The following is a 24,526-nucleotide window of genomic DNA, read 5'->3' as shown; positions in this document are numbered from 1 at the left end:
GGGGGAGGGGTTTATTAGTTACTGGGAGCTCCAAAGTTAGGCGGGTGATGGAGCCCCTTAGGGAAATAGCTGAAAGGTCTAGGAAGAAGGCCAATGTTCACACTGTCTGTTTGCCGGGGGGTCTCATCCGAGATGTGGAGGAGGCCCTGCCGGCGGCGATAGGGAGCACTGGGTGCACCCGACTGCCAATTGTTGCTCATGTCGGCACCAATGACTCCTGCCGTCTGGGTTCAGAGGTCATCCTCAGTTCGTACAGGCGGTTGGCGGAATTGGTGAATGCGGCAAGCCTCGCTCGCGGGGTGGTATCAGAGCTAACTAATTGTAGTATCGTTCCCAGAACCGATCGCGGTCCTCTGGTTTGGAGCCGAGTGGAAGGCTTAAACCAGAGGCTCAGACGATTCTGCGGAGATCTGGGGTGCAAATTTCTCGACCTCCGTTATCGGGTGGAGAAATGTAGGGTCCCCCTGAATAGGTCAGGCGTGCACTACACGCCGGAAGCGGCTACAAAGGTAGCGGAGTACGTGTGGAGTGCACATGGGGGTTTTTTAGGTTAGAGAATTCCCTCCCTAGGCCCGAAAAGACGCCTCCTGAGACGCGGCAAGGTAGGAGTAGGCAAAATGCAACAGGGAATAACAATATTAATGTGCTAATAGTAAACTGCTGGAGCGTCTATAGAAAGGTCCCAGAACTGCTCTCATTAATAAACGGTCACAAGGCCCATATAGTACTAGGGACAGAAAGTTGGCTGAAACCAGACGTAAACAATAATGAAATCCTAAACTCAGATTGGAATGTATACCACAGAGACAGGCTGGACAATGAACGGGGAGGCATGTTTATAGCGATAAGAAGTGCAATAGTATCGAAGGAAATTGACGGAGATCCGAAATGTGAAATGATTTGGGTGAAGGTCACGGTTTAAGCAAGTTCAGACATGGTAATTGGATGTCTCTATAGGCCCCCTGGCTCAGCAGATGTTGTTGCTGAGCACCTGAAGGATAATGTGGAAAATATTTCGAGTAGATTTGCCCACCACGTTATAGTTCTGGGTGGAGATTTTAATTTGCCGTATATAGACTGGGAGACACAAACGTTCATAAAGGGTGGCAGGGACAAAGGATCCAGTGAAATTTGATTAAGTGCTTTATCTGAAAACTACCTTGAGCAGTTAAACAGAGAACCGACTCGTGGCGATAACATATTAGACCTTCTGGTGACAAACAGACCCGAACTATATGAAACAGTTAACGCAGAACAGGGAATCAGCGACCTTAAAGCGGTTACTGCATCGATGATTTGAGCCGTAAATAGAAATATTAAAAAAAAGTTGGAGGATTTTTCTGTTTAGCAAATATGACAAAAAGCAGATGACAGAGTACCTGACGGCTCAACACAAAAGTTTTGTCTCAAGTACAGATAGTGTTGAGCATCAGTAGACAAAGTTCAAAACCATCGTACAATATGCGTTAGATGAGTATGTGCCAAGCAAGATCGTAAGAGATGGAAAAGAGCCACCGTGGTACAACAACCGAGTTAGAAAACTGCTGCGGAACCAAAGGGAACTTCACAGCAAACATAAACATAGTCAAAGCCTTGCACACAAACAAAAATTACGCGAAGCGAAATGTAGTGTGAGGAGGGCTATGCGAGAGGCGTTCAATGAATTCGAAAGTAAAGTACTATGTACTGACTTGGCAGAAAATCCTAAGAAATTTTGGTCTTATGTCAAAGCGGTAGCTGAATCAAACCAAAATGTCCAGACACTCTGTGACCAAAATGGTACTGAAACAGAGGATGACAGACTAAAGGCCGAAATACTAAATGTCTTCTTCCAAAGCTGTTTCACAGAGGAAGACTGCACTGTGCTTCCTTCTCTAGATTGTCGCGCAGTTGACAAAATGGTAGATATCGAAATACACGACAGAGGGATAGAGAAACAATTAAAATTGCTCAAGAGGAAAGGCCGCTGGTCCTGATGAGATACCAGTTCGATTTTACACAGAGTTCGCGAAGGAACTTGCCCCCTTCTTGCAGCGGTGTACCGTAGGTCTCTAGAAGAGCGAAGCGTTCCAAAGGATTGGAAAAGGGCACAGGTCATCCTCGTTTTCAAGAAGGGACGTCGAACAGATGTGCAGAACTATAGACCTATATCTCTAACGTCGATCAGTTGTAGAATTTTGGAACACGTATTATGTTCGAGTATAATGTCTTTTCTGAAGACTAGAAATCTACTCTGTAGGAATCAGCATGGGTTTCGAAAAAGACGGTCGTGTGAAAACCAGCTCGCACTATTCGTCCACGAGACTCAGAGGGCCTTAGACACGGGTTCACAGGTAGATGCCGTGTTTCTTGACTTCCGCAAGGCGTTTGACACAGTCCCCCACAGTCGTTTAATGAACAAAGTAAGAGCATACGGACTATCAGATCAGTTGTGTGATTGGATTGAGGAGTTCCTAGATAACAGAAGGCAGCATGTCATTCTCAATGGAGAGAAGTCTTCCGAAGTAAGAGTGATTTCAGGTGTGCCGCAGGGGAGTGTCATAGGACCGTTACTATTCACAATATACATAAATGACCTGGTGGATGACATCGGAAGTTCACTGAGGCTTTTTGCAGATGATGCTGTGGTGTATCGAGAGGTTGCAACAATGGAAAATTGTACTGAAATGCAGGAGGATCTGCAGCGAATTGACGTATGGTGCACGGAATGGCAATTGAATCTCAATGTAGACAAGTGTAATGTGATGCGAATACAAAGAAAGATAGGTCCCTTATCATTTAGCTACAAAATAGCAGGTCAGTAACTGGAAGCAGTTAATTCCATAAATTATCTGGGAGTACGCATTAGGAGTGATTTAAAATGGAATGATCATATAAAGTTGATCGTCGGTAAAGCAGATGCCAGACTGAGATTCATTGGAGGAATCCTAAAGAAATGCAATCCGACAACAAAGGAAGTAGGTTACAGTACGCTTTTTCGACCACTGCTTGAATACTGCTCAGCAGTGTGGGATCCGTACCAGACAGGGTTGATAGAAGAGATAGAGAAGATCCAACGGAGAGCAGCGCGCTTCGTTACAAGATCATTTAGTAATCGCGAAAGCGTTGCGGAGATGATAGATAAATTCCAGTGGAAGACTCTGCAGTAGAGGCGCTCAGTAGCTCGTTACGGGCTTTTGTTAAAGTTTCGAGAACATACCTTCACCGAAGAGTCAATCAGTATATTGCTCCCTCCTACGTATATCTCGTGAAGAGACCATGAGAATAAAATCAGAGAGATTAGAGCCCACACAGAAGCATACCGACAATCCTTCTTTCCAGGAACAATACGAGACTGGAATAGAAGGGAGAACCGAAAGAGGTACTCAGGGTACCCTCGGCCACACACCGTCAGGTGGCTTGCCGAGTATGGATGTAGATGTAGATGTCCTCAACGAAACCGACTTACTCAATTTTAGCAATCAGTCCATTAATATCGACTTTTTCAGTATACTGCGTTGATCAACCATTCCACGGAATTTGCGAACAGACACTGCAAAAAATTCACCACATTTTTATTACGTACTCACTACGACACCACGGTGTTCCGTCGTGTAGTACTCAGTTGCTAGCAAGAAAGTAAACAGATAAAAATCGTCCAACTTTCAATGCTGCCAACTTATTAGAGCAGAAATGGTGGGACTTTCAAAACTTGCGTTCTTTATGGGACAAAATCCATGTTTGTTGACATACATACCTATATACATACAAGACGCATACGAACACACACGTTTTGTCTAATACGGTGGACAATATTCTGACAGAAATAATTTGAAAATAGTTCCAACCCCCAGGGGTCGTGCTAGGTTTTCAAGATTAATGTCGCAGTCGCACGTTTACACCCAAATAGTTACAACTGAGATTTCTCTGCCCCACTCCCGGTCTATGTGAATATCTGACTGACAGAAACTGCATCCTGAAATGGGATTGATCTCAAAGAGCCCACCCGATTCGTTGGAGATAAAATAAATTGTGTATGTAAAACACACAAAACGACGCACTTTAACGTACAGTAGACTAAAAACATTTTGTCTGGGACAGATGGTCCCAGAATTGAGTTCAAAATAATCTTCATTCGTCGGTGCTGACAAAGGTTTTCTTTTGGTTTTTCTTGTTTGCAATGCAAACGCCGCAACTGAAAATTACCTCCCAAATGTTTGTAACTGAGATTCCCTCTGCAGCACTACCACTTCCTCTGGTATTTGTTTGGAAAGTCCGTGACTCTACAATGGGCCATTATTGAAACAGCTCGGTTTACGGAGAGAGTGAAATATAGAAAATAATGTGTCGTCTCGGTGTCAAGTGCCCGCTTCACCATACTACTCTGCGTGAATCCCGTTCTGTATTAAGGTCTTTGACACAAAAATACTAATCACCACAGCCTGTCTAGTGTCTGTGTACTAGTATCCTGCCGTGTAAACTAGAATTCGATTCAGCGTCCTAACGTATAAACATAAAATCTTTTTTGAGCAGACATGGATTCAAGCCCGTACTTGTAACAATCATAAAAGAAACTGTTGAAATTGCAGTATATATCATCAGCTTTAATAGAGATGCAGGAATCACACCGAGGAATGCGTGGATGTGGCTAACCGACGCAAAGAGGCAGCTTGTGTGTGTGTCCCACACATCACGTAGTAAAGAAAGCAAAGATCGACCTAGTGACGTCGCATGGTTGGTACCAAGGGCTGTTGCGGGGCGATTTGATTCACGGATCCAGTAATATGGCTCCTTCCGTGTATAGCGATTTTACCACTATGACGAGTGGAGCCTGAAGATGGCATCAATGTAATGCTGAAATTGGTAGCAAATAGAAGTTCATAACATAAAATTAATTTCTACCATACGGCTGTTGGGAAATTATTGGATCTATAAGGCCAGGAAACATGTTTCCAGTCAACAACAGTCCAATGTAGGTGTTGACGGGTCCAGACGAGGAATAAAGTTTTGTGTCGTGCGGTCAAGAAGGGCGCACGAATGGGCTTTCGGCTCCGATGATGTTTCGTTGAATGGTTCGCTCGCTGACAGTTGACACAACGTTCAGAGTCTCTTAAATCCTGGTAACCCGCCATTGTAGAAGCAGTAACCGATCTAACAACTGCGCCACACACTTGTTGTCTAATACAGGCATTGCCGACCGCAGCGCCGTATTTTGACTGATTACAAATCTCTGTATTTGAATACACATGCATATAACAGATTTTTGGCGCTTCAGTGTATGTTACAAACATCCAATCCCTTACATGTTTTGATCTGATTAACCAATTGTGCTAACTGTCTGTAGAAGTGGGGGTAGAAGTTCAGATTTCTGTCCCACCAAGAATGTGATTTTCCATCCTGCCAAATATGAGTGGAGGCATGTACACCGGAGCCCTTCCTCCGGATACCAAACTTATTTTCTCTAACCATTAAGAGGTCGTTTTACAAGTTTAATTAAGAACTCCTTTATCACTGCGGCGTCATTCTTTGCTTTCAAAGCGCGGTTTTTTTACCCGGCCTCGTAGATTCGTTTCTGTCCAAAAAGAATTCTTAAAGTTCCTTACAGCCCTAAAGTTTTTCAGCCTCTTATTTTCGTTAGACCGTCCTCCTTTATTAAGGGCTCTGGATGATTCGAACCTCCTTCAAACCCCAGCTGCAGCGACCACATTTTCGCACTTTACTTTTCAAATGGTGTAAATTGCTCTGAGCGCTGTGAGACTTAACATCTGAGGTCATCAGTCCCCTAGAACTTAGAACTACTTAAACCTAACTAAGCTAAGGACATCACACACATCCATGCCCGAGGCAGGATTCCAACCTGCGACCGTAGCAGTCGCGCGGTTCCGGACACTCCGAAAGAAACACTCTATCGCGCCCCCAGGCGCTAATGTCCCATTGTAGCTCGCCTAACTTGTAATAGCTCGTACTTGCAAGCATACTCAGGTGCCATAACCATCTCACGAATTTATGGGATCCAAATGAATGACTATTAGCTTGTCCGTCAGTCTGGCAAAAACTGCCTTCTGCGACCAGGCCTGAATTCATGTATTAAGAACCCAGTGGTGTCCTCGTAACAGCAGTGGGCTACTGTAAACTACTGTTGCGTTGAAGAAGACTTCTCCCGCAGTGAGGGAACATTAGCACGGCGGAGCGCAGACGCCGCAGTCCGGCTTGGGCGGCCGCGGCCCGCACGTATTAAAACTTGCCGCGGCTGACCCAGCGGCCCGTATCGATCACGCCGCACTTGCCGGCGGCCGGCGGGCGCCGCTCTGTCTGCCGCCAGCGGGGTTCCCTCTGACGGCCCCACCTCCGCCACCAAAGAACACCACAGTCTCGGCAAAGTGCTGCGAACACGGCGCTTTGTCTGACTGCTGTTCAGACGCGCAAAATTTCTCCCCCTTAATAACACAGTGGTTTACACAGCGTCTCAACTAAAATTATCTAATTTATTTTTAAGGAAGTGCTGTATGTGGGTGGTCACGTATAGCACATGTTTGTTATATGAGGTAAAAGTTACTGAAGTTATTTTACGTGATGTAGCCACTAGCTGCAATAAGCATCGTATTCGTCTGCAACAACCGCTTCATGCGACTCTTCCATTAAGCCTACTGCATCATTTAATCTTCTGGCTCGATCGAACATGCCGAGGCCCCAAGTATGTATGCTACCTGCAACGGCTACTTCGTATTCTCCATCTCAGCCGTTTGCTTGCTATCGAGTTTCCAAGTATTAGTAAGTAATCCATTTCCTGCCCCCCCCCCCCTCCACCCCCTAAAATTAGTGAAACAATGGACATTACGCATATAAATTTTTTATGGCTCAATACGCAAAATGCTGATGAATTCTTCTCGGGTTATCAGCCGAGTGGTGGTGTCGTCTTGTCGCAACGTTTCAAATGGTTCAAATGGCTCTGAGCACTATGCGACTTAACTGCTGAGTTCATCAGTCGCCTAGAACTTAGAACTAATTAAACATAACTAACTTAAGGACATCACACACATCCATGCCCGAGGCAGGATTAGAACCTGCGACCGTAGCGGTCGCTCGCCAGAAGATAATGGGTACGAAACTCATTGAGACATTGCGACATGACGGCGCCACCACTTGGTTGATAACCCGAGAAGAATTCATCAGTGGAATACGCTGAGAAAGACTGAAATTGCATACGCAAAATGCTAGTTATGAGGGTTTTATAAGGTTCGGATTATTTATTGGATTAATTTTGTAATCCAATCAAGCCAATAAAACAGTAAGAAGCGTATGAAACCAGTGGGTATCGATAGCTCCTGTTAGGTAAAAAATACTTCGTATGTACAAATATTCGTAAAAACTTAGCTGTTTTACATTTAAATATTCATATCGCAGGTATTTGAATTGATATCGAAGCATTTCATTTAAATTTCTGTAAAAATCATTTTTGTTAATTGTTTCAAAGATGTTCCAGAGATTATTATCCACGAAATTGTAAACTCTTTGATTTGCATGTTATCTTCGTTTTGTTACGTTGTGCAGTCTTGGCAGAATCGTAATTGTAAATCGACGGTCTGGGCGGGAATGTGAGGTGGATAACGTTGCCCAGACAAGTAATGTACCGCAAATTTTTTTTTTTGAGCCGAAAACAATGCAACTAATGCGAAATGTTATGTACGTATTACACACATCAAAGAAAGTTCTGTATCACCTCGGCTCCCGGAACTCCGGACTGACGTTGACTGTGGATATTTTACCACAGACTCTTTGACTGTTCAGCCAAACAGGGAAACAACCATGCATGAGCAGCGCCTATTAGACGGATGGGGTGCAACCCCCAACTAGTTCCAATCATTCCTCCAGGAAGAATTACACGGCTCGTGTTGTCTGTAGTTCAACCATCCATAGAAGCTCAATACCGCAGTTCGATCGCGTCCGCATTGTTTCTTTGTGCCAGGAAGGGCTCTCAACAAGGGAAGTGCCCAGGAGTCTTGGAGCGAACCAAAGCGATGTTCTTCAGACACGGAGGAGATACAGAGAGACAGGAACTTCCGATGACATGCCACGCGCAGGCCGCCCAACGGCTACTACTGCAGTGGATGGCCGCTACCTACGGATTATGGCTTGGAGAAACCCTGAAAGCAACGCCACCATGTTGAATAATACTAGTCGTGTTACGACTCAAACTGTCCGCAACAGGTTGCATGATGCGCAACTTCACTCCCGATGTCCATGGTGACGTCCACCTTTGCAACCACGACACCGTGCTTCCCGGTACGGATCGGTCCAACAACATGCCGAATGGACCACTCAGGATTGGCACACGTTCTCTTCACCGATGTATGTCGCATATGCCTTCAACCAGACAATCGTCGAAGACATGTTTTGAGGCAATCTGGCCCGGCTGAACGCCTTAGACACACTCTCCAGCGAGTGCAGTAAGGTGCAGGTTCACTGCTGTTTCGGGGTGGCATTCCGTGGGACCGATGTACGCCGCTGGTGATCATGGAAGGCGCCGTAACGGCTGTACGATACGTGAATGCCATCCTCCAAAAGACAGTGCAACCATGGTGCAACCATATTTGCAGCATATTGCCGAGGCATTCGTCTTCATGGACGACAATTCGCGTCCCCATCGTGCACATCTTGTGAATAACGTCATCGCTCTACTAGAGTGGCCAGCAAGTTCTCCAGACATGAAACCTGTCGAACATGCCTGGGATGGATTGGAAAGGGCTGTTTATGGACGACGTGAATCAACAACCACTCAGAGGGATCCACGCCGAATCGCCGTTGAGGAGTGGGACAATCTGGAGAAAAACAGTGCCTTGATTAGCTTGTGGATAGTATGTTACGATAAATACAGGCATGCATCAATGCAAGAGGACGTACTACTGGGTATCAGATGTGCCAGCATGTAAAGATATCTGGACCAACACCTCTCAAGGTCTCGCTGCATGGTGGTACAACACGCCATGTGTCGTTTTCCTAAAAAGGGCTGAATCGACTAGTGGGTGTCAGGAGTGTCTAAGATTGACAGGAACATTGTTGTGTTACACATCGCAGTGCAAACTGTCGTTCTCGACCGCTTAATGAATATGAATGAACACTCAAGGGAACGGGTTACTCCATTGACGCCATCTGTTTCATCTCTAGAGGCTTCATCCTGTCGATTCTGAGCGGTGGTGAGTTTGGAATATACTCTTCAGCCACTCATAAGAAAACCGTGTGATCCGAATGCTGGACGTAGCTGTTCTCACGTTCACCGCAGAGGCATCAAGAGAAGGGGTGAGTTGTGTGGATGACCTTCCTACCATGCTGCACGTCCATTGTAGCATTGGTCACAATTTTGGTGAAATTTGCTGCCAATGTGATATATTGGCGGACTTTACAACTCCCTTGACATTCTGAGCTGTGGCCTTTTTTTGCATGGGTCGACACCCTGGTTTTTGAAATGTTACCATGCCCGGTAGTGACGTCGCAGCACCCACGATTTTCCACCATTACACAGGCAGCATGTGAGTACCTTTCAGCAAAGTCTCGAACTTCCACATTTTAGTGTATTTATCCGTAGTAGTCTTGAAAGTAGTAGAAGAAATTTTTAAAAAAAAGTTGAATATTGTGGGATAAGATGTCCGCTCAAATTTCTTGAATTTACGAAGTGGAGCAAGGAGGAGTACTTCACTACAGGAACAACGAAGGAGTTTTTAGAATATTGGAATAAGAATAAAAGAAAAGCAATTGCGGAATAACTGCTAATGAAAGGAAACATCCTTATTCTCCCACCCATATTTAGATTTCGTACGAATTGGTAGCACCCGTGGTCTAGGGGTAGCGTCTTTGATTCATAACAAAACGTCTTCAGTCCCGGGTTCGATCCCCGCCACTCCCTAAATTTTGATAAATAATCAGCATTGGCAGCCGAAGACTTCTGGCATAAGAAGTCAGCCTCATTCTGCCAACGGCCTTGTCAATGAGGGCGGAGGAGCTGATAGAGATTCAGGGCACTCTCTTGTTCTAGGGGTGGGAAATTGCCCCGATAGGCGGAAGAATCAGCAATTATCAACGACATGAGGATGCAGAAGGCAATGGAAACCACTGCATTAAAGACACGTAACGTGTATCCACAGGACACGTGGCCTGTAGTTGAAGAAGTGTCATGATGATCTCTCCATTGGCAAAAGATTCCGGAATAGTCCCCCGTTCGGATCTCCGGGAGGGGACTGCCAAGGGGGAGGTTACCATGGGAAAAAGATTGAATAATCATCGAAAGGATAATGTTCTACGAGTCGGGGCGTCGAATGTCAGAAGCTTGAACGTGATAGGGGAAACTAGAAAATCTGAAAAGGGAAATGCAAAGGCTCAATCTAAATATAGTACGGGTCAGTGAAGTGAAGTGGAAGGAAGACAAGAATTTCTGGTCAGATGAGTATCGGGTAATATGAACAGCAGCAGAAAATGGTATAACAGGTGTAGGATTCGTTATGAATAGGAAGGTAGGGCAGAGGGTGTGTTACTGTGAACAGTTCAGTGACCGGGTCGTTCTAATCAGAATCGACAGCAGACCAACACCGACAACGATAGTTCAGGTATACGTGCCGACGTCGCAATCTGAAGATGAACAGATAGAGAAAGTGTATGAGGATATTGAAAGGGTAATGCAATATGTAAACGGGGACGAAAATCTAATAGTCATGGGCGACTGGAATGCAGTTGTAGGGGAAGGAGTAGAAGAAAAGGTTACAGGAGAATATGGGCTTCGGACAAGGAATGAAAGAGGAGAAAGGCTAATTGAGTTCTCTAACAAGTTTCAGCTAGTAATAGCGAATACCCAGTTCAAGAATCACAAGAGGAGGTGGTATACTTGGAAAAGGCCGCGAGATACGGGAAGATTTCAATTAGATTACATCATGTTCAGACAGAGATTCCGAAATCAGATACTGGATTGTAAGGCGTACTCAGGAGCAGATATAGACTCAGATCACAATATAGTAGTGAGGAAGAGTAGGCTGAAGTTCGAGACATTAGTCACGAAGTATCAATACGTTAAGAAGTGGGATACGGAAGTTCTAAGGTATGACGAGATACGTTTGAAGTTCTCTAACGCTATAGATAGAGCAATAATGAATAGCGCAGTAGGCAACACAGTTGAAGAGGAATTGACGTCTCTAAAAAGGGCCATCACAGAAGTTGGGAAGGAAAACATAGGTACAAAGAAGGTAGCTGCGAAGAAACCATGGGTAACAGAAGAAATACTTCAGTTGATTGATGAAAGGAGGAAGTACAAACATGTTCCGGGAAAATCAGTAAAACAGAAATACAAGCCACTGACGAAGGAAATACATAGGAAGTGCAGGGAAGCTAAGACGAAATGGCTGCAGGAAAAATTTGAAGACATCGAAAAAGATATGATTGTCGGAAGGACAGACTCAGCATACAGGAAAGTCAAAACAACCTTTGGTGACATTAAAAGCAACGGTGGTAACATTAAGAGTGCAACGGGAATTCCACTGTTAAATGCAGAGGAGAGAGTAGATATAAGCTTTCAATGTATTCTTGCCACCTATGAGGGTGAAGATTTGTCTGACGTGATAGAAGAAGAAACAACGGTCGATTTAGAAGAGGTAGGGGATCCAGTACTAAAATCGGAATTTCAAAGAACTTTGGAGGACTTACGGTCAAATAAAGCAGAAGGGATAGATAACATTCCATCAGAATTTCTGAAATCATTAGGGGAAATGGCAACAAAACGACTATTCACGTTGGTGTGTAGAATATATGAGTCTGGCGACATACCATCTGACTTTCGGAAAAGCATCATCCACACAATTCCGAAGACGGCAAGAGCTGTCAAGTGCGAGAATTATCGCACAATCAGCTTAACAGCCCATGAATCGAAGCTGCTTACAAGAATAATATACAGAAGAATGGAAAAGAAAATTGATAATGCGCTAGGTGACGATCAGTTTGGCTTTAGGAAAAGTAAAGGCACGAGACAGGCAATTCTGACGTTACGGCTAATAATGGAAGCAAGGTTAAAGACACGTTCATAGGATTTGTTGACCTGGAAAAAGCGTTCCACAATATAAAATGGTGCAAGCTGTTCTAGATTCTGAAAAAAGTAGGGGTAATCTATACTGAGAGACGGGTCATATACAATATGTACAACAACCAAGAGGGAATAATAAGAGTGGACGATCAAGAACGAAGTGCTCGTATTAAGAAGGGAGTAAGACAAGGCTGTAGCTTTTCGGCCCTACTCTTCAATCTGTACATGGAGGAAGCAATGATGGAAATAAAAGAAAGGTTCAGGAGTGGAATTAAAATACAAGGTGAAAGGATATCAATGCTACGATTCGCTGATGACATTGCTGTCCTGAGTGAAAGTGAAGAAGAATTAAATGATCTGCTGAACAGAATGAACAGTCTAATGAGTACACAGTATGGTTTGAGAGTAAATCGGAGAAAGACGAAGGTAATGAGAAGTAGTAGATATGAGAACAGCGAGAAAGGGATTCTGCTACCTAGGCAGTAAAATAACCAATTACGGACGGAGCAAGGAGGACATCAACAGCAGACTCGCTATGGCAAAAAAGGCATTTCTGGTCAAGAGAAGTCTACTAATATCAAATACCGGCCTTAATTTGAGGAAGAAATTTCTGAGGATGTACGTCTGGAGTACAGCATTGTATGGTAGTGAAACATGGACTGTGGGAAAACTGGAACAGAAGAGAATCGAAGCATTTGAGATGTTGTGCTATAGACGAATGTTGAAAATTAGGTGGACTGATAAGGTAAGGAATGAGGAGGTTCTACGCAGAATCGGAGAGGAAAGGAATATGTGGAAAACACTGATAAGGAGAAGGGACTGGATAATAGGACATCTGCTAAGACTTGAGGGAATGACTTCCATGGTACTAGAGGGAGCTGTAGAGGGCAAAAACTGTAGAGGAAGTCAGAGACTAGAATACGTCAAACAAATAATTGAGAACGTAGGTTGCAAGTGCTACTCTGAGATGAAGAGGTTAGCACAGGAAAGGAATTCGTGGCGGGCCGCATCAAACCAGTCAGTAGACTGATGTCTGTCGCAATCCTTGTCTAATAGAAGACTCTGCTCCTTCTCTAAACGACTTTCACGTCGACAGGTCGTGAATCCCCCATCATCTTTCTCTACAATTAACGCCAAAGAAATGCTTTTCTGTCACTGTGTAACTGTGACGAAAGGATATAAACCGCAACTTGTTGTCACGTGGCAAGCGCAAACATTCCAGAGAAAAGTCATGAGATAGTTGGTCCAGTTCCCACTAACGATCGTGTCAATATTCTTCTTTACGATTTGTAACTTTTTACGGTACTTAATAAAGTTACGCATAGAACTGATGGGAATTAGTATCTAAGTTTCGGTTAACTCATTTTGAGAAATCATCCTATAAACTTTTACATATATTTCTAAAACGTTACGTTAACTGTGTATTTTAGCTGTCCCATTAAAAGATGCCGCATGTTACACACGATCTTAACAAATCTTAAGTAAGCTATTTGCAATGTAAGATGGTTATTGTAACGTACTAATATCAGAGTGCAAATAGACTGGTTGGAAGTATTGGGCACATTTCCAATTCAAATTGTTATATAGTTATCCACTGTTCTAAGTCATCCGCCTAAATTTTATTAGAGTTATAACGATATGCTTCACCCAGGAACCGTCTAAGTCTTAGTCATGTATACACGCTTTATTTGTTCGTGCTACATTCTTTTCTGGCAGGATCTGAGCAACATACAATCTCCCGTTCACAGGTGATACAAAAGTGAGAATAGTCGAAAGTCCGTCATATTAACACTTGTGAGGTGGGTTACCATTTCCGTAAGCTAAACTGTTTTGTATAATAGTCAAGATACGTTTCTGCATTTCACATTTAAAGATTTAGCATTTTCTTTATTTGCGTAATTCGGTACCGAAACATTACGAAATCAAGAGAATTTTTGCTTCTACAGAAAAATGGGGAATCATAGCAGTTCATTCCTAGTTTTCGTACTGTCTAGCGTCTTAGCTGTCACATTAAGAACTGCTTTTATAACGAACTACTTTTCTAACGAACTACTTTAATAACCTATATTCGACTTTCACTTGTCTTCTTCATAATGGAATAGCAATGAATATTGTAAAAATTCCAGGTAATCTGTTACGTTACTCATACAGAATTGCCGAAGATGAGCAGTACTCTCTGAGTTACCAGTTACGGAAATTTATTTAAGAGGCAAATGCCCTCTTGTACTGATAAAAGCCTTAGAATACGTAGTAAAATAATTACGTTCAGCGGCTCATGTTTTATCTTTTCCCTTTTTAGGACTCATAGAAACGAACACACACACACACAGGGAATACACTTGTTTTCTATTGAAACACTACAGTCTCATTTGTAAATGAAATTGCTTCTAGCCAACAGTTTTGGCAGACTGTTCTTGGCTGTAATGCAAATGCTGGAACTCGAAGTCCCCGTTTTAATACTACCAGCTAGGAAGCTGTTTGTCCTACTCCCACCTCACTGGGAACTGGAACGGAAAACCGAAGTCTGATTTCAGCGCTTCCTCACTGAGTTGTGAATACAGTAGAAAAAATGTAGGAGACGGGTACTGACCTTCCATTCTGCGGTCCCACGTTGCCGCTGTCGAAGGATGAACTGGCGCTAATGTCCTCGTCAGCGATGGCCCCTGACTCCATCCCCAGTGGCGCCACGCATTGTGCTGCGAGGAAACAAGAGCCATCAGAATGTTCAAATGTGTGTGAAATCTTATGGGACTTGACTGCTTAGGTGATCAGCCCATAAGCTTACACACTGCTTAAAATAAATTATCCTAAGGACAAACACACACACACCCATGCCCTAGGAAAGACTCGAACCTCCGCCGGGACCAGCCGCACAGTCCACAACTGCAGCGCCTTAGACCGCATGGCTAATCAAAAAATGGTTCAAATGGCTCTGAGTACTATGGGACTTAACATCTTAGGTCATCAATCCCCTAGAACTTAGAACTACTTAAACCTAACTAACCTAAGGGCATCAAACACAGCCGTGTCCGAGGCAGGATTCGAACCTGAACCGTAGCAGTCCCGCGGTTCCGGGCTGCAGCGCCTAGAACCGCACGTCCACCGCGGCCGGCGCTTGGCTAATCCCGCTAGGCAAAGAGTCATCAGCACACATTGTAAAAAGCTGTTTAAAAATAATGAACACTGCTTCAAATCACAAGGAATCAGAATGACTGCCATTATGGATTCTTCCTTCAGCTTTGCACTGTGCGCTGCATCGTATTAGCAGCAAACTCATACACTACCATATACAGTATATTTGGCAACAACCATCGATCCTCTATGTTTTTAAAGTGTCTATGAGTACCACTTCTAACAATAGTTCTAGTATTCTTCTTCCCATGTGATTTCAGACACCGTGTTAGCGTAACTTCGAAGACATAATCTGAACACAGTAGCTTGGATGGAGAAGGGAAGAGAAACGGGAAGAAAGGGAGGGGAATAGTATCCAATCGTATAGAAGGAAGAAAAGCTCGGACTGTGTGAGAATGAGGCAGACCTTCGCCTTTTCAACTGTCCCCTTTTGTGGTTAAGGACATCAGAATCATATTCGTCGGCAGGTAGCTGAACACTGGTTGTGCGAATGTTAGTTCAGTGTCTTAAACACTGCGAAAACTCGGTCAGTACGACAGTAGAAATCTCAAGTCTCTTCAACGTATCTAGTTCACCTCTGTCGTCGATCCAGCCCACGAAAACTACACTGACGGAAAAAGTCCGACATCAAAATTTAATTAACATAGAGTATTGAAATTTTGGGAGCATATGTCTGGGTAACGCATTTAAGTGATTAACTTTGAAATACACAGGTTAATTGTAACGAGACATTGTTTTTGTTGTTGTGGTCTTCAGACCTGTGATTGGTTTGATGCAGCTCTCCATGATACTATATTCTCTGCAAGCTCCTTCATCTCCCAATAACTACTGCAACCTACATCCTTCTGAATCTGCTTAGTGCATTCATGTCTTGGTCTCCCTCTACAGTTTTTACCCTCCACGCTGCCCTCCAATACTAAATTGGTGATCCCTTGATGCCTCAGAACATGTCCTACCAACCGATCCCTTCTTCTAGTCAAGTTGTGCCACAAACTCCTCTTCTTCCCAATTCTATTCAATACTTCCTCATTAGTTATGTGACGTACCAATTTAATCTTCAACATTCTTCTGTAGCACCACATTTCAAAAGCTTCTATTACCTTCTTGTCTGAACTATTTATCGTACACGTTTCACTTCCATACATGGCTACACTACATACAAATACTTTCAGAAACATCTTCCTGACACTTAAATCTATACTCGATGTTAACAAATTTCTCTTCTTCAGAAGCGCTTTCCTTGCCATTGCCAGTTTACATTTTATATCCTGTCTACTTCACCATCATTAGTTAATTTGCTCCCCAAAAAGCAAAACTCCTTTACTACTTTACTACTTTAAGTGTCTTATTTCCCAATCTGATTCCCTGAGCATCGCCCGACTTAATTCGAGTACATTCCATCATCCTCGTTTTGCTTTTGTTGATATTCATCTTATATCCTCCTTTCAAGACACTGTCCATTCCATTCAACTGCTCTTCCAAGTCCTTTGCTGTCTCTGACAGAATTACAATGCCATCGGCGAACTTGAAAGTTTTTGTTTCTTCTCCGTGGATTTTAATGCCTGCCATGTGCCATTACAAATGTGAATTGGCTAAATGGCTCTGAGCACTATGGGGCTCAACTGCTGTAGTCATTAGTCCACTAGAACTTAGAACTACTTAAACCTAACTAACCTAAGGACATCACACACATCCATGCCCGATGCAGGATTCGAACCTGCGACCGTAGCAGTCGCACGGTTCCGGACTGCGCGCCTAGAACCGCGAGACCACTGCGGCCGGCACAAATGTGAATTGCTGGTACATTGATAATCGGTGTAACCGCCAGAATGTTCACTGCAAGCTAGCAAACGTGCATCACCGTGGCGTACAGGTGCCAGATGCCAATTTGTGGATGAGGTTCCATGCCTGTTACACTTGACCGGTCAGTACAGGGATAGTTTATGCTGTTTGTGAATGACGCTGGAGTTGTCGTCCGATGATAAATGCTCGACTTGAGACAAATCTGGTGATTGAAGGGGCAAAGACAACGTGTCGACGATCTGTAGGGGATGTTCGCCTCCAGTAGCAGTTTGTGGAGAAGCGTTAGCCTGTTGGAAAACACCTTCCGGAACGCTGTTCATGAATGGCAACACAACAGGTCGAATCACCAGTCTGACGTACAAATTTGCAGTGACGGTGCTTGGAAAAACCACGATAGTGGTCCTGCTGTGGTACGAAATGGAAACCCGCACTATAAACTCACGTGTAGGTCCGGTGTGTCTAGGACGCAGACCCTCCTAGTAGACACACGACCATGATTGGCACCGAGGAAAGACCTGTCTTCATCAGAAAACACAAGAGACCTCCAGCCCTACCCCGAATTAGCTCTCGCTTGACGTGACTGTAATCACTAATGGCGCTAGTTTGGGGCCAGTGGAAGGCACGCTACACGGCTTCTGGCTCGGAGCTGTCGTTGCAGTAACCGATTTGTAGAAGTTCGTTGCCTCAGTGTGGTGCCAAATGCTGCTCCTATTGGTGTTGCAGAAGCAGTACGATGCTATACGCTGAACACGGCGCTCTTCCCTATCGATAGTGCCACATGGCCGTCCAGGTCTTGCTCTTCTCCTGTCAAGTCTTTCTACATTACCGCAGAAGGAATACCCAATTTCTTGTATCCCTATTACACGACCTCGTTCAAACTCAGTTATGTGCTGATTATGGCGTCTTTGTCAACTTAAAGACATTCTTGGCTAACGTCAACCTACCACATCCAACCTCGAAGGAAACTGGCGCTCACGGCCGTTACAGCGCACATTTAAAGCAAAAAAAAAAGCAAAACCTGATTTCACGATCGTTACAGAGCGTATTTAATGCAAAACCAAATTTGCATCCTCGTAGGGGCACTATAACGCCATTCTTATGCGACTGGCGCGAAATTTTGACAGACGTCGTCTTTGATTTGTGCAAACACATCTACCAGGTTTCGTTTATTTCGAACAAGTCCTTCTTGGAGCTGGTATTTTTTCCGTCAGTGTGTAAATGTGAGTCCAGTGATCAGTCATTGTGCTACCTACCTCGCCAAAAATCACTCCCTTCCTCCCACCTTACTGTAATGTACTCCTCCACCCTTACGATACAGTAAATAATCGAACTCCACTGTATGAATTTCATATTTCCTCAACCATATGTCGAAAATGATACAGGGATTTTTTTTTTTTGAAAACTCGGTTGGTCGTTAAATTAAAACCACAGTGAAAATACGTTGAAGCTTTCCACAGAGGTGTTGTGTAGCATCTCTAGCATGGCCGTAGATCGCGCCATGTCGCGCTTTTCTGTTCTGAGCGCAGACTGAGCACGTTAAGACCTCTAGAAAAACAGAGGCTCCCGTCACATGTGATACACGTGCTGACATCCGATGTTTTCATACTGAGGCGTTTCGCCTGATTCCACACAACCCAAGAAATGTAACTGTCATACGCGACTGCAAAGTGCGGCAAAGGTGCAGGAACTTTCAAGCAGGACCTACGAATTTCATGATGCAAGTAGTCAGGTAAGGAAGCGACTGCCAACCTATGATTAGTTTCACTAAGTGGATAAGACGATGCCACAAAATAGTCTACAAAGGACAATTCAGAACAAGCGAAGAGGAATATTGTCATCAGGCACTATCTTTCTCCATTACATGGTTCTTTCTCACACTGCAGCTGCAAAAAACACCCTCATCAAGCATTTTTAATGGGAAGCGTTTGATTATCCATGATATCAGACTTGGCTGCCTCTTATTTTCATCTCTTTGCACACATGAAAAGCTGGCTATGAGGACAGCAGTTTGGTACAGGCAACGAACTGCAGACAAGTGTAGAGAACTGGCGGAAACCACGACAGCGTTCTACGATGAGGGTATTCCAAAGCTGGTACCAGGCTACGACATGTTTAAGTAGGAGCGCCGACTATGAAGGCTCGTAGCTATAAACCGTACTAAGTGTTGCAAATACAAGATTTCCACGCCGTTCGGACCTTGCAAGAAAATAATTCTTGCATAACTTTGCAGGTAAATTCTATGGTATATGTATATACTGTCCATAGAATATGTTTCAAATGGACTTGATTGTAAAGAAGTAATAAATTTAAAACGTTATGCATGATGTTGAAGGTTTCCTGCATGAACAGCCAACACATAGTAAGCTATAAACGTTTTTCCTTTCATTACTTTCAGAGAGTGTCTGCGAGCTTTTTCAGAGAGTCAGCGAGGTAAAGTATTAGAAAGGTTCGTTGGATGTTGGCAAGTGCTCTTTTTCTCAAGTACTGGATGAATATTGTGTGGGCAATTTGTGCGTTGTGAGTATGTGAGTAACGCTGATTCAAGTCGGATATACAGTTTTTAAGTTTAATACTTGAATTATTATGTTATACCTTTAACGTAAGATTATACTTATCTATCACTAGATTAAACAGCATTTAACATTTTAAATTCGTCGTGTAACAATACGAAAAACAGAAAATCAATTCTTTGCTGCTTCTGGTGACCGTCAAATAGGCAACCACCATATGGAACGGCTGATCATAGCCGCTTGGTAACACAGATATGCTGGAGTTAGAACGGAACTAGCCTAATGTTGTGACATGTGTCACGATACCATCACAATGCTTGTTTGGTCCCTTTTTCATTTTACTTATTTATTTATTCTTTTGAGAGGTACGTGAATAGAATTTCTTATTTGGACACATTAGCCAACGTGGCTAATATCACAGCTCACTTACAATACAGCGTGACGGAGTTCCAGCACACTTTAATATTCAAGTGCATGAATGAGCTCCTTGATGATCTGTTTTAAGGGCATCGGACTGGGTGTCGTTCGCTACATCCTCACCCCCCCCCTCCCCCCCCCCGTGGAACCGTGGAACCGTGGAATGGCCACCACGATGGCCAGACCTCACACGGCCAGTCAATCCATTACGGGTACTGTCGCTCAGTGTAGGTACCAGACTGTTGAAGAACTGAGCAAAAGTGTTGAGGACGTTTTTCAAGGAAACACTCGAGAGATGCTTCCCAAGATAGCTAGGAGTACAAGAAGACGTACAGTTAACTATATGATGTGCGGTAGCCCACATACAAATCCGCGGGGTTAACAGTTTCCATTTGTACAACTTCTTTAATTTCAGTGACTGACGTCAAAAAAAACTGATGTCATATTAAGGATGTCGGTACATATAGACCATCTTCAGATCTTAATAAACCAGAAGAAGCTATATATTATCCTAAAACAATTAATTCAAGGTGACATTGTCAGAGGATACGAAGAAAGTAGTCTTTTCGGCGTCGAATAGGTATAATACTACAGTGCAGGTAATGCTTCAGTGTCGGAAGAATCATAATACACGAACGGTTCCATTGTTCGTTCAAACTGGGGTGCAATTGTGACATGAGAAAAATGACTGATTATATGTAAGTGTTCCATTATAGAATATTTCTGCTTCGACATGGGAGTACTGTTTTGGTCAGATGAAAGTTGAATCTTTCGCCCATTACTGGAAAATGGAAACGAGCGTTTGGCGTCATTGGCCGTGAGGTCCATTGCGGGCCAGGTCCGGCCGCCTTGGTGCAGGTCTTATTACATTCGACACCACACTGGGCTACCTTCGAGCCGGATGGGGATGAAATTATGACGAAGACAACACAACACCCAGTCCCTGCGCGGAGAAAATCTCGGACCCAGTCGGGAATCGAACCCGGGACCGTAGGACGACAACCTGTCACGCTGACCACTCAGCTGTCGGAGCGGACGGTCAGAACTGTGATGATCTGTGAGACGTCTCGTCTGAATTACAACACAAGAACTGTATTACATGATTGATAAAAAGATTTTCTTAAGATGATACAATCCTTTGTCACAGGAGACCATGATAGTTTAAAACTGTCGTTGATTATTACAACATAAATTAATGAATTAATTAACAAACTCTTCTCTTTAACAAACTCTTCTCTTGAGGTACAATCTTCAACATTTACAAAAGTACTTCTCAGCATAACACTTGGACAACTCTTTAATCCTACTCGGTGGTGCTGACTGCTTCCGTTGCGGTCACGAACTGGACAAGTGCTTCCATCTTCGGCTCTATATTGACCTCTGTGCTGAGAGCGGATTGCAGGGAGACAACGCCAATGACTGTGGTATCGATATGCACTGCCGGATTTGGTATGGCACCGCGTTCTCTGGACGATACCACAAGTACAAGGACTTTTCGGACAATCTGAAAACTATGATTCTGTTATACTGACCAAAACGTATAAGAGTGGATTGGAAGAGTGACTGGGCTGAGGGTCAAGTAAAAAAAATTGTAATACGTCGTCAGGGTGTATGGTGAAGAACAATGTCAAAACTTGTCAAGGGCACAATTTACACTAGTTACGCCAGTGTAAAGCATCAGTCATGGCTTGGTATTTCTGCGCTTTAAACATCTGGAGTCTAACGGTCCACGCAGTCATAGTGCAGTTTCATGCACTGATGAGCCAAAACTGTTCACTGCGAGATTGACTGGCACATGCTGGTGGTGTCGAGGTAAGAAATGTATAGCAGTAGAGCACCGAGCAATGGGGAATCGTTCTAGAGAGAGTATGGGGTACAAATGGAGTAATCCACTACTTTAATTGGCTGTGACATATGTCTGGATGCCTGGGAACAAGGGTAACGGAAAAGGCGAAGATAGTCGGTTTTTCCATAGCTGCTGTCGTCACAATCTATGAAACTTGACTGAAGTACCACGAAACCACGACAAGATGACTAGCCTCTATGCGTCCAATTCTCATAACAGAAAATGCAGTGGCAAACTTGCACGCTCTACACCGAATTCTACACAGGGATCTGTGGGAACAAGGTACAATGGTGGAAAAAATTGTTCCAAACATGCCATTCATTGTGCATTGGTGAACATGAGGTTCCACATCAGACGACTCTCACATGTTCCCACGTGGCTCCAAAGACACCGTTACTTAAGAATACAGGGGGTACGGAATCATCGAGACTTGTTCGTGGATAAATGGAAATGCGTCACCCGGTAGAACGTTTGTGGTTGCACCAGGCTGATGGTCGTATCTGAATGCATCGTCATTCAGACGAACGCGTATTCAAAATAAACACGACTGCAGGTATACTGGCGGGTGAGGAAAAATAATGTCAAGTGGGACAGTCAGCTACACATCTATGGGACCTGTGGTAATAACCTAATGTGGGAGCATAACAGCATTGGACTATGTGAACATTAGTGTAGAATACCTGCATCCCTTCAATCCCTTCAAGTCTAATGTCTTCACAGTCGGCGAACGGTCCTTCCAGCATGATAACTGCCCATGTCACAAGATCAGAATCTTTCTACAGTGGTTTCACGATAGAGACCTCACTTTGATTTCCTGGCAACCAAATATTCATGTGAACCTGATGTATTTCATCCTCTATCGTGCGGTAGCTCCGTCTCCACAAACCACCGGCTCATAATTTACGAGAATTTCGTGTCAAGCGCCCAGAAATATTTCATCACAAACCTCTGAAATACACTACTGGCCATTAAAATTGCTACTCCAAGACGAAATACAGAAGATAAACGGGTATTCATTGGAAAAATATATTATAATAGAACTGACATGTGATTACATTTTCACACCATTTTGGTGCATAGATCCTGAGAAATCAGTACCCAGAACAACCACCTCTGCCCGTAATACCGGCCTTGATACGCCTGGGCATTGAGTCAAACTGAACTTGGGTGGCGTGTACAGGTACAGCTGCCCATGTAGCTTCAACACGATACCAGAGTTCATCAAGAGTAGTGAATGGTTGCTCGGACACCATTGACCACACGTTCTCAATTGGTGAGAGATCTGGAGAATGTACTAGCCAGGGCAGCAGTCGAACCTTTTCTGTATCCAGAAAGGCCCGTACAGGACGTACAACAAGCGGCCGTGCGTTATCCTGCTGAAATGTAGGGTTTCGCAGGGATCGAATGAATGGTAGAGCCACAGGTCGTAACACTTCCGAAATGTAACGTCCACTGTTCAAAGTGCCGTCAATGTGAACGAGAGGTGACCGAGACGTGTAACCAATGGCACGCCATACCATCACGCCGGGTGATACACCAGTATGGCGATGACGCATACACGCTTCCAATGCGCGTTCACCGCGATGTCGGCAAACACGGTTGAGACCATCATGATGCTGTAAACAGAACCTGGATTCATCCGAAAAAATGACGTTTTGCCACTTCGTGCACCCAGCTTCGTCGTTGAGGACACCATCGCAGGCGCTCCTGCCTGTGATGCAGCGTAAAGGATAACCGCAGCCATGGTCTCAGAGCTGATAGTCCATGCTGCTGCAAACGTCATCGAACTGTGCGTGGAGATGGTTGTTGTCTTGCAAACGTCCCCGTCTGTTGATTCAGGGATCGAGACGTGGCTGCACGATGCCTTACAGCCATGCGGATAAGATGCCTGTCATCTCGACTGCTAATGATACAAGGCCATTGGGATCCAGTACGGCGTTCGGTATTACCCTCCTGAACCCACCGATTCCATATTCTACTTAGAGCCATTGGATCTCAACCAACGCGAGCTGCAACAAATAAATGTCGTGTGGCTAGGGCCTCCCGTCGGGTAGACCGTTCGCCTGGTGCAGGTCTTTCAAGGTGACGCCACTTCGGCGACCTGCACGTCGATGGTGATGAAATAATGATGATTAGGACAACACAACACCCAGTCCCTGAGTGGAGAAAATCTCCGACCCAGCCGAGAATCGAACCCGGGCCCTTAGGATTGACAGTCTGTCACGCTGACGATACGATAAACCGCAATCGCGATAGGCTACAATCCGACCTTCATCAAAGTCGGAAACGTGATTGTACGCATTTCTCCTCCTTACCCGAGGCATCACAACAACGTTTCACCAGGCAACGCTGGTCATCTGCTGCTTGTGTATGAGAAACCGGTTGGAAACTTTCCTCGTGTCAGCACGTGGTAGGTGTCGCCACTGGTGCCAACTTTGCGTGAATGGTCTGAAAACTAATCATTGCATATCGCAGCATCATCTTCCTCTCGGTTAAATTTCGCGTCTGTAGCACGTCATCTTCGTGGTGTAGCTACTTTAATGGCCAGTAGTGTAGCTAGTAAGGGCTTGTCGATGTACGTCACCCATAATCGAGACTGTTTTGTTCCCGAAGTAGAGCAGTACGCTATGATAGAGGTGCTCGTAATAATCTGGCTCATCGTCCTACAGCATACCCCTTCGCCTTACTAGTTTCGTCTGGAGGTCTGTCTGCCGCGCCAGACCGCTTCCCTGACCTCGTGACCTCCCCCAGCCTCGTGCAGACTTGACGGCGCTGCTGGAT

The 24,526-nt window shown here is 44.3% G+C and overlaps 1 protein-coding gene across 2 annotated transcripts in view; it reads right to left on the bottom strand.

The window, feature by feature from the left end:
- The window catches only part of LOC126266886 (discoidin domain-containing receptor tyrosine kinase B-like), a 358,246-nt gene that overhangs the window by 195,305 nt on the left and 138,415 nt on the right, over window positions 1-24,526 (bottom strand). For both annotated transcript variants that reach the window (XM_049971552.1, XM_049971553.1), the window contains exon 3: window positions 14,628-14,733. In XM_049971552.1, the coding sequence (XP_049827509.1) occupies window positions 14,628-14,733 (106 nt within the window). The remainder of the gene's footprint in view (window positions 1-14,627; window positions 14,734-24,526) is intronic.

This window comes from Schistocerca gregaria, chromosome 4, assembly GCF_023897955.1.
Source record: "Schistocerca gregaria isolate iqSchGreg1 chromosome 4, iqSchGreg1.2, whole genome shotgun sequence".
Classification (NCBI taxonomy): Eukaryota; Metazoa; Arthropoda; class Insecta; order Orthoptera; family Acrididae; genus Schistocerca; species Schistocerca gregaria.
Note: the sequence above shows the minus strand (reverse complement) of the source record. Positions and strands in the feature narration are given on the sequence as shown.